Genomic DNA, 11,751 nt, shown 5'->3' with positions numbered 1-11,751 from the left:
GATGTGGGCTCCTGCTATAAAAAGCGTAATTTAGGGTGTGGATTCTGTGTCATTTCATCATTTGATTACCACGCTGTTTGTGTATGCGAATGTGTAGAGGCAATTCAAGATACAAGGGAGCTGCATCGGATGATCGTCGACCTCTTCCGAAGTATCAGACTATTCTTGCAACAATAGAGATTTCGAAATCGGATCGCAAGAGAATACTAAACTCTAAATGGCATAGAAGTCGATCGCGTTCCATTGACGTAGAAGTAATGTTCCCATGGCACTTCAAGAGTATCTAAAAGCTTTCTAGCTGTTCAATTCCATCCCATGTCTTAAGAAAACTAAAACACGTGATTTTGGAGTCTCCAACGCCTTAGTTTAACAAGATCTATCTCCATTCAAAAGTGAAGTGATAAGCACATAATGCCATACTCAAACTGAAGTTGGACGAAGCCAAGACTCTTGGAAAAGCTGCAGATCATTTGATGAAGGGAGGATAAGGAGCATGGAAATTGTGAGCAACCTCGTGATTCGATTTACGCCCGATACCATCATTTTGGCACAAGAATTTAATTCCTTTCGACTAATTTGGATGGCCTATCTTTAACCAAACTCGAAAGCTAGCCCTTGATGCCGCCTAATAATAACATGGTATTTTTGGACAAGTTATTCACGTGTCATCACGCTAAGCGTCGGATTGCTTCGATTATTGGTCAAAAGGTTTCGAGTGGTCATCATTATTGATAGGAGTTAGTGGCTACTTTTGGTTCGCTAGTGAATGTTGTCACCAAGATGGTTTTTTGGGGACCAATGTTCAAGCAGCTGCTGTTGCTTTCTGCATAAGCTTGCCAGTCTAAGACGTATACTTGATGGGATTTTTCATTCTCTTTTGCAACTGTTATTCATCTGTTCAGCCATGAGTGCTCATGGGAAATGTGATGTCCATCTTTTTGGTTTAAGGCAGACGTGACTTTCAGAATTAGGTTTGAAGGTTTTAAACTTATTGTACCACATCTAATTCAGTTCTAAATATTTTAATTTTATCAATTCAATCATAAATATTTCAATTTTGTCAGTTTAACCCTAAACATTTTAATAACTTGTCAATTCAATCCTAAATTTTAAAATATTTGTTAAACTAGTCACACATTTTCACAAATTATCAATTTAGTCTTTTCGGCTAATTTTAACCGAATATTACTAACATAGTGGCCCAGTCAATGCAGCTATCTTACTTGATGCGAAAAACATTGACATGATACCCACCCCGCTGTGGACACGTTGGTTCGGGCGTTCCCCCATTTTCCGATTAGGGGGAGGTTCAAGTCACCGCATGCGCAATTGGGCAACTTAAGTGCGGCGCCGTGGAAGGTGAGTCCCTGCGCTAGCATTGCCCCGGGTTTACGTCGCTAGCTGCACGGTGGTTCCCAGGTCATCAAAATACATATATAGACGTGATTTTTTTTTTTTAAGAAAAGATTTCGAGTTTTTTATTGATTTTTTTTATACTATCTTCTTTCCCTTTTTTATACATGACAGTGAGGCTGTTGGCTACTAGTTGAGGGCCATAAAGTCCTCACTGGCCGCAAAGGAGGGCTTGCAAGCGCTTGCCACTCTCGCAAGCCTCTACCATTGGCCAAGTAGAATTTCGATCCGATCGATCATGTCGATCCGACATCGAAAAAAGACGAGATTCGTATCGAGTCCCACTAAAGTCGCACGACTGATATCGCACCACACCATGATCGATCCCATGACATTCGACATTACTTCCTCATGTCGTAAAATAGGGTAACAATCAATCCATCCGCGAACATAAAGCCCAATCCGGCACATGGCCGAAAGACCAAATCAAAAGACGTGACACGCCCCCTTTTTTTTAACTTCCGTTCCAAGCATTCAAGCATTCAATCTCATCTCCCCTTCCCTCTTTTTCTCTATTAAAATCATTGCAAGCGTGCTCACGAGTCAAGTAGCGAAATGAAAGGTGGGGCGGTAAATGAAAAGATGATGGGTGAAAAATTAAAAAAAAAATCAAAAGATGGGTGAACCTGTCTCGACCAAACATGTGGGGGGGATCCGGGCCCACAAAAATAGGAGAAAAAGACAGGAAACGAAAGTCAAGCTTTTCCGTTCACCTTCCAAAAGCGGGGTTGCATGTAGCTTTTTTGTAGCTCGGCAAGTGCGGGTTGCACTTTGCACGGTGCGCGCCTCGTCATATTCCCTTTATTAGGAAAAAGCAAAAAAAAAAAGCCATTAAAAAAAAAGAAGAGGATAGAAAATCATTGCGCCAGAAATTGAAATATAAATTAAAATGAATGAAATTTTATTAAGTCGGCATCCTGCCCGTATTTGGTGACTATTAGATGGTCTAGAGACGAACCAACATCATATTTTACTTGAATTAGTTGTATGAAAAAGGGAAAACGATACTAATAGTTGATAAGGATCAACGAAGTGCAATTAAATCTTAAAATCTTCAAAAAATGTAGTTAAATCCTAAAATTTATTGATATTTTCCGTTTTATCAAAGATTGGATGGAATTAATATAATGATTTGATTGCATTAACTTAACAAATTTTATGACTTAATTACATCTTTTGAAAATTGTATAATTCAGTTATACTTTCGTAATAAATTTTAGGATTTCAGGTACATTTATCCTTAATCACTAAACTCCTAGATGGATAGGAGGAAATCACCGCAACTCCTTCAATTATTGTGAAATGTGCAATTTACAATCCAGTCCTCAAATTTCCTGTGACAAAGTCAAGACCGGTTCTTCAATGTGGCTACAAAAGCGAGGAATTCCGACATCGTGCACTTAAAATCACGCACCTACCCACTTAAATCTTTTCATAAATATGGTGCATGCTGCCACATTGAATTATTTTATTCCTTGCATTATATACCCACCAAAGAGAAAAAATAAGAAAAAATAAAATTCGGTTCCCCCGGCATTAAAACTCCCTCCTCTTAACCACCCACCACCAACCTTTTTAATTGTGGGTGGCGCCGCCATTTGCTCCGCCGCGAGATGGGGCGGCGCCGCGATTCGCCACCACCGACAGGGGAATGGAAATATAGAATAGTTCAACGACCCACTGAATGAGGCCATGTGGTGATGGCGGGGGCGAATGCTGTCGCTGTGCTTATTGATTTCGCATGAGAATGTGTGGTCCTCTCTTTCTAACCGTAAAATTAAAATTAAATTAATTCGGTGGGTTTCATGTAATTCGCGGGATTAGCCACCCAAAATTAATTGTTTTACGCCCATTAGAAGTTATTGGCCCTAGAAAGTCAATGAAAGAAAATGGTGGGTAGTTGAACAAAAAAGAAATGGATTGAAAGATGGAAAAATTATCCGATCAGTTCTATATTTATTATATGAAGGCCAATACGGTCATAAACTTAATCGATTTTACCAATTTAGTTATAAACATTCAAGTCAATTTTTCGAGGAAATTGCTAATGAGGTGGTGTGCATTTAGACAACGAAGGAAGACTAGGCCGTCACATTAATGGTTTTTGGCATAAATTAGTAAGAATGACTGAATGGGAACTTCGCACAAATGTGCAGGACTAAACTGGAAAAATAGAAAAGTTTAGGATTGCACCGACATTCGTATAATAAGTTTAGGATCAATCACGTAATTTTCCCTAAGGTGATCGGTATGGTCCAGTTTAGTTCCCATGTGGTCCAATGGAACTAGGGCATGAGAGAAAAGAGAGAGGAAAGACGACCCGTGAGGTGAGAGATGAGAGGGGGCGAGGAGAGAAGAGAGAAGGACATGCGAGAAGGGAAAGGAAAGAAATTTGTGTGAGAAATAAAAAGATAACAAAATAAATCATCGGTTTCATTTGGGCTAACAAAATAAATCATCAGTTTTGTTTGGGCGGTTTGATTTCCCCCTAAAATTAGGGACCAGACCAAAAATCACTAGTTCTAATTCTATGAAATTGGGAACTGGACTGAAGCCTCCGAGAGCCATCTAGAAATGGTTGGTCCAGTCCCATCCGAGCGATTCTTAATTCAATCATTCTGTCTTTGCTCACCCTTAATTTTTGTCGTGAACCCAACTAAAGGCGAAGCAATTGTCAAAAACTACGAAAGATCCCATAGCCCGTGCAACTTTACGTGGGATCACCACCAATCGTCTGGAAGCTCGAGCGATAAAAAGTAAAACGTGGCTTAGAATTTAAATACTCCAACGATGACTAAGGGGTGCAATCATAAAATCATGCAAGAGGGTCAAAGTTCTTTGTCTAATTAGACTCCACAAGAACTCTCTAGTCTCCATGCTATAAGACAATGCACAGCGACCTTAATCATTTCAAAATCCCACAAGACAACTTTGTTTAGTACGCCTGCAATGTAACATGTACGGTTAGGACTTCAATTCCGCCTTAGTTGCAGCATTACTTAACAAATTCTTAATGATTTTTTTCATCAAAAAAATAAAATAAAATACACCCTTTCATTCTTATCCCCTTCCTCGCATAATTCATATACAACTTCAGCTGGTGAAGCGAAAATCTGAACCGGCGAAGTTGACCCTCGGCGGGGGAGCATGATGAATGATGATTGCAAGATCATGTATCGACGACAAATTTCATCATTCCATACGACCGCACCGCAACAAGACAAGACAGAACGAGACAGTCCATGCTTGCAAACGGAGGAATCTTGAGAAAAAAGAAACAATAACAAATGATTTGAAAAAATAGGAGCGTACGCTACTGACGTAAAAGAAAATTCCACGCGAACGATCTCGCCCGTTCTTTAATTTGATGATTATAATTATCCACTCTTTTTAAAATCAATGGCATGAACGATATCTCAATGGTGGTACTCTATTGCTTTTGAGTTCATAAACGGTGTTATGTCATGTCTCCTAGAGATCTTAGGTTATAGCTGCGAGGCGTGATGGAGTCGAAGCAAACATGGTAAAATTCGATGACCAACTTCTCATTGGGGTTGCCTTAGCCATCTATGGCAATGACCTAGGTTGCAAGAAAACTATAAAGCGAGGAAAAAGGAGTGGTGTGATGACCATCTCTCCCTTGTCCCTATCCATGTCGCACTCGATGATCCTTTGGTCCAAGCGAGGCTCGGTCGCCCCCTTGCAAGAGCTCCGTCAAGGTCTCACCGACCCTGATTGGCAATCGGGTAGTGGCAATTCTAGTGCTCCATGAAGGCAAGATGACGACCGAACCGCAAGTACTCCATGAGCTAAGAGGGACCACAATAGAATTCGATACATTCGAAGACATTTTCTAAAATCCAATGACACGGGTAGGATAGACGTGTCTCCAACTCATTGAGAAAGACGCGTGAAAACTGTAAGATGGTGACGACTTCCTCGACATACTAATTCCTTCCTAAGATGCAAGGGTCCCGATGACTTTTCGCCGTCCTGCGACGGGCGCATATTCATTTGACACGCAACATGACACGAGAATGATCAACACATCTAAAGTCACCAATTAATTTACGAATCAACCGGTTCAGAACTTTCTTAAACAATCCCAAAGAAGAGAAAAGGAAAAAGATGCATCAAACATGGAAGTGATGTAAGGAGACCATAATAAAGTATTCACCATCACTGCTAGGATCCCAATCTTTTTTCAAAGATCCAGCGCATCGACGCCCCTTTGGAAAAAGGCTCCGGTCAAAGCAGACAGCGATGGAATGAGGGAAGAAAAAGATGCAGCAGGATCAACGCGAGGCTTCAACTCCAGATCCCAATTTTCCCCGATGCCTGGGAAACATCAAACCCTCCCCTTCTCAAAAACACCAACATCTTTTCCTAATCTACAAGACTCCCTCCTTTTCCTTAAACATCGTCCTCCCCGAAAAGAAAGAAAAGGGGCTTACAAAAAGGACCGAAGAGCATCGACCGTAGCCTCGTAGATCGCGTGCATTCGTAAAAGTCAGCGTGATGGTACGAGCCCTACGGTTAACTCTGCATGTGATCTTCGTGTTTGACGGGTTCAAGATGAATCAAGATTCGTACAAGCCGACCCAAAATACTTTTCAAGGGTGAGCAGTCTCGGTTTTCATTCAGATTTTACTTAAAATTTGAAATCTATTTGTTGAAACAAATACCATAATTTTTGAATTCAAAACTTACCATATAAAATCCAACGATTTGGAACATACGCTGTTATAAATTCCAGGATTTACTAATATTTCACATGTACTTTTAATTAAATGATTACAGTAAATTATTCTCTTTAATAATCACAATATGTTAAGATTCGTTAATCACAACTCATATTTAAACATGCAAAAAATATCGATCATAAGTATTGTATTAGTGCTTTCGATTAACGCATTCATTATTGGACATCAAGAAGATACAAAGCAAAAAATACAAAAATTCGTTCACTGATTTCCACCGATCCGATTCTTAGTTTTCCAACTTTACCCTTCAATCATCCTCACCTCTAATCCCTACTTATTGAACCGGCAGTGGCTAAACACAAGGCACGAATGGAAACCTCAGTCGACGAGCGCACTAAAACTACACGTACGAATCTAACCAAGACAACCTAAGACGTCCCCCCGGGTGAGCGAAGCGTGACGTGTGCGTGACACGCGGGAGCACGGCGACAATAAATGGTGAAAGTCCCTAGTCATCGGAGGGGGCCATCATTATGAATCGATGTCCCCTCCTCCTCCTAACTCAAAAGCATTCAACACGATGGGAGCGCATTGACTTCTCCTCCCCCCGCCCCCACACCTTGCACAGCCTCACCTTAAATTCGGCGGGCCCCCGGCCACCGCCCATCCCCGCCACCGCCGCCGCCGCCGCGGCGGTCCGGTCGAAAGAGCGCCCGTCAACCACCGTCGCCCAACCCTCCATTAAAGTGGGAAGAGAGGGGAGCAGCGTCGTCGTCGCCGCTTGACTCCTCAAACGTTGAACGCGTCGCGCTCTTCCCACCACGAAATTTCGGAAATATTCAGCCCCGAAAAGACCAACGAAATTTCACGCCGGATGTCGGAGCTCTCGCTAAATAATTTTCAGAAAAGGGAAAAAGAAATTTTGGTCTTGATAAATCATATTTCTAAAAATATGCTTTTAGAAATTGAAAAATAAAAACAATCCTCTAAAATTTGCTTTTAGAAAGTAAAACTTAACGTGTCAGGTGAATCCGAGATCACCTGACGCGTGTCCATTTCCCTTTTTGACAAGTGTCCCTCGAGGGGTTTCGTACGATCCTGGCCGAGAGTAAAAGATGTCAACGAAATTGTAGAATCGATGCGACGACCACCACCACCACGTTCCCGCAATCGAATGCACTAAAGAATTCACCAGGACCGGAACAGGAACATGAACATATAAATTATAGAAAAATTATATAGATGCGCACGAGAAAAGAAATGGGTAAAAATCTATTAATTTGTCGATACCTCGTACACGTAATCGTAAAGAAAGCCCCAAAAAAAAAAAAAAGAAAAAAAAAAAAAGGTGGGGGGGGTTGGGAAATCATCACACAACGATAACTAGGAAATTTACTGTACATGCGAGGGAAAAAGCAAATTCCCAAGAATGCCATTCGCTTTTCTTCCTTCGCGCGTCGTGTTGAAAGGTAAAAAAAAAAACCGGGCAGGTTAAAAAAAACGCTGTAAAAAACTCGGGGTCAGGAAATCACCCCCACCGTCGGGGGTCAACGGCGGCCGACGGCGTGCCTAGCTGTTCGGGTTGACCCGCCCGAAGTCCGCGAGCTTCCGGGACCGGTTGCCGCGGTACGACGCCGCCGCCGACAGGTGCGGGTGCCCCGGGAGGACCCTGATGATGTCGCCGGCGTAGCGCGCGTCCGGCTGGAACCCGCACTTCAGGTGGCTCCACTGCCGCGCGGGGCTCGGCCGCACCAGGGGGCTCAGGCAGAAGCTCAGCCCGGAGACGGTCCTCGAGTGCGCCCCCGTCCGCGGCCGGACCGGCGTGGTCCCCCGCGGCCGCCCGTGGGACGACTCCGACGCGTACCCGCTCCCGAGCGGCGGCGGCGGCGATCGGTCCTCGTCGTCGGACTCCTCCCCTCGCTCCGGCGACATCCCGCGGTCCCGCGCCGGGCGGGGCCGCCGGGACTCGAAGGCGGAGACGCTGTCCTCGGCGGCGGCGGCGCATCCCCGCGGCCGGCACTTCCCGCGGCGGCTGAGGAACGAGAGCCACGACGACGAGGGCGGCGTCGCGCGGCTGGAGTCGCGGTGGAGGCGGGACAGGCTGGCGTCCCAATCGCAATAGAGACGGGCGTCCGATTCGGGATCGAACCTCTCCGATCTGGACTTGCCGAACAGGCCGGCGAACAGGGAGAACTTGCCCCGCTTCTTCTTCTTCCCCCGCGGCTCGCTCTCGCTCGCGACGAACCCTCCCGCCGCGTCGCTGTACTTGTAGGCCGGGCCCACTTGCGGAGTCCTGTAGAAGAGGTGGTGGTGGTGGGGTTGGCCGTGGCCGTGGCCGTGGCCGCCGACGGCGTCGGACTTCCGGCGGCTGATGTAGGGCGACACGGAGCGGGGGAACACCAGGTGCTGCGGCGGCGGCGGCTGCGGGTCGGGCTTCCGGCGATCGGCGGCGGCGGGGGCGTGGGCCTCGGCCTCGGCCTCGGCCTGGGCGGCGATGAGGGCGGCGAGGCGCTCCCGGAGGCAGGGGGCGCAGACGCCGACGGCGCTGCTCTGGTCGAAGGGGTGCTTCCTACACTTCATTCCTTCCGGTCGATCTCCCTCCTCCTCGCCGGCGTGGCGGGTCGCCGCTGCTTCTAGAAGCTTCCTCGCTTGGCCATGTCTGTGCGTAGAACCACTGCGCGAGCTTCTTCCTCCTCCGACGAAATTAAGAAACGAAGGTTTCTAGAGAGAGAGAGTAGAGAGAGAGAGTAGAGAGAGATATTTTGATGTGCCTTGTGCTTGCTTCTGCTCTGCGTGTTGGGGAGGAATTGGTGGTACCTTCTCTCGATTTAATTTGTATAGAGAGAGAGAGAGAGAGAGAATGAATGAAGATGGAAGAGATTAAGCGGGATATGGTTATTTACTTGGTGAATTATTTAATGCATTGCCACATATGCGTGCATTCCCATTATTTAGATTTAGCGAGATATGTCTGAATTTTGATCGTGACATTTAGGATGACCGGTGCATGCCCCCTTCCTCCCGTTTCGGGGTCACACGTATCCGAACCGGGAGGTACACACTGTCATAAGCCCTCGATGTATCCATTCAATACTGTTGAAACTATTTTGTTTTTGAGTTTGTCGGTATATGTCACCATGCATGTGGCGAATTCCTCATCGATAACAAGTTAGTGGCCGGCTCGTTCGTGGGATTTAGGTTGAGATTAATTTTCATGAGGATGCATCGGGTCACCTTTTTAGTAATATTCCTCTAGTTTGTTGAGTAAAATTTGAATATTTTCTTTTTGTCATGAGAGTAAAATTTGAATTGATATAGGGGAGCATTTAGCCAATGGTTTGCTTTGTAATAAATTTGAATGATAGCGATCTTAGGTTGAGTGATGACTTTTCTATTTATTTGTTTTGTTTTTTTTGGGGGTAAGTTGACGATGTGACTTCTTGGCGTTGACTTTCTCTCTCGGTTTTGTGGGTTTTGAGGATGATTAGCATGACCCAGCGGATTAACAGGATAAGATTTCTCACCTTTTTCTTTTTTGGTCAGGTAGATTTCTTACCTAAAATGAGCGTTCTTTCCATTTGGGTTTTCCCTACTTTTGCATTTTCTCCTCGTTTCTTTCTTTTTTTTGCTCAATCGAGATCTTACTTTTAGTTATTTACTCGCTCAGGACATCAATCTACAGCATTTATGAAGATTAAAAGGACTTTAAATATGATCACATCTACGTTTCTTAGGAATATTTCCAAATGTTCGATACTAAATATGGGTCAGCTCTGAATACTGAAAGCATAAAGGAAAAGTCAAAAATTTAAAGTTGCTTTAAATAATCGCCACATGACATGTTGTGAGCAAGAAAATGAATCGGCAATGTTGAAACCGGATTGTAGACCAGTCATCCTTAGGGACCGGCCTATTGAATCAAGTTGCGATGCTTGGGTGCAACCTCACCATGAGGTCAGAAGGCAAACTTGAAGTGTCATGCTCAAGCAATCGCAAGGTCAATGTGGTGGAGGCTGAGCTTGATCAAACAATCGGGTGGAGATCGTTGGTGATTGGTGATAGCACCCGACTTCAGGCGATGTCGTCATCTAGATCCATTGTGACATATGGATACTTTGACTTTCGATAATAAAATTTAGGATGATATTCCATGATTGTTGTTGCTTAAAGTTCGATATGTTAAGATTAAATTAATAGATGTTGACATGTATATTGATGGTGCCAAGTGATGATAAAGGAATTGTGGTCATATTAGTTGTAGAAAGGGACTGAAATGCTTTGAATTTCATATTCATTTATTTCCAAATTTTGAATTTACTAAGTTATGGTTTTCTTAATGTTTGACATCTTTCACTAATTATTTTAGTAGATCCAAAATATTTTATGATCCACTGAAGTTTAGAATGCACACTGATTTCCTTGTTTAAATATTGTTTTACTAGATATTTTAATAACTTAGTAATATAGCTACTTTGGAAACCATATAGTCGAGCCGTTTGTCCCTCTTTAAATTGTCGTTTAAAGTTCAAAGTTCATGTATATTTTGATTATGAATACCAAGATATGCTTATACTTGAATTGGTGATAGTATATACTAAGTGTAGTTTCACACTATGGGTTGATGGGGGTTTGTTGGACTACTTAAACTACATTTGCTTGTTCAAGATTTCTGACCAAGATATGATTGTATGTGATAAGATATGAAATCTAGAGGATTTCGCTATATCTTATATTTATTGTATGATGATTGTAATAATAAAGTCGGGTATATTTACATAATAAAATATATATTGTTTACAAACAAAAGAGGTAAAAATCTTTAGCAACGCTCTTGTCTATATTTTTATTTTATTTTCCTCTCTTTTTTATTTTCTAGGTATCAAGGACTTCCAAAAGGGTTTTCAATATATGTTCAATTAAAAAAGAAAGCACTATTAATTTAATATTTAATTTTTTCAATGATATTTAGAATAGATTGGTAATGAGTTTTTCACACCTAAAAACACTATTAATAGAAAAATAATGCACTCATCATCATAGACATCGTCTATGTATTTTTAGATTGTACCTTTTTCTGTGATACTTAAATACAAACAAAAGCATTTGATTTATTTATTTTAAGTAATTTTCCTTTTGACTCATTATTTTCTACAATTTTTCGCTTGGCAAACACTTTGCTTAAACCCCCAAAATTCTTAAAATATTTAAGTATCGACTGCATATTTATACATACTTTTTTACAATTAATAATTTGCGCGATGTTTTAGATCTCAGTGAGAAAGTGAGAAAATTATTTTTAAACTTTCGCGATGAACCTCTTCTAAGAAACTTATGAAACTTACCAGAGATATTTTGTCATTTTGAATGCATTGTTGTTGGATAGCTACTTTTAAGCTAATTGTTAGCCAAAGCTAATAAAGAAATATTTTTATCGTTAATGCACTAATTATGTGTACCGCTAGACAGAAAGTGCTTTAAAATTGGCAATTTTTATTTGTTATTTTCTTGGGTAAAAGCCCAACAAAATATATAGATACAATTATACAAATAGCCCATGAGTTTCATCTTAACATGCAATTTGATCCTGAAAATTTTAATATATTCAATGTGATATTTAAACTATTAATTTGTTATT

At 42.3% G+C, this 11,751-nt stretch overlaps 1 protein-coding gene across 1 annotated transcript; it reads right to left on the bottom strand.

Moving 5' to 3' along the window:
- Positions 1 to 7,460: 7,460 nt before the first annotated feature.
- On the bottom strand, positions 7,461 to 9,017 carry LOC104444506. Its single transcript, XM_010058179.3, has one exon. The coding sequence runs from the start codon at positions 8,694 to 8,696 to the stop codon at positions 7,686 to 7,688; it is 1,011 nt and encodes a 336-aa protein (XP_010056481.2). The 5' UTR covers positions 8,697 to 9,017; the 3' UTR covers positions 7,461 to 7,685.
- Between the last annotated feature and the right edge of the window lie 2,734 nt (positions 9,018 to 11,751).

This window comes from Eucalyptus grandis, chromosome 3 (assembly GCF_016545825.1).
Source record: "Eucalyptus grandis isolate ANBG69807.140 chromosome 3, ASM1654582v1, whole genome shotgun sequence".
NCBI classification, from domain to species: Eukaryota; Viridiplantae; Streptophyta; class Magnoliopsida; order Myrtales; family Myrtaceae; genus Eucalyptus; species Eucalyptus grandis.
This window is presented reverse-complemented; position numbering and strand designations above follow the sequence as displayed.

Coding starts and splice junctions, on each gene's coding strand:
- LOC104444506 (XM_010058179.3), bottom strand. CDS start 8,696: ATGAAGTGTAGGAAGCACCCCTTCGACCAGAGCAGCGCCGTCGGCGTC.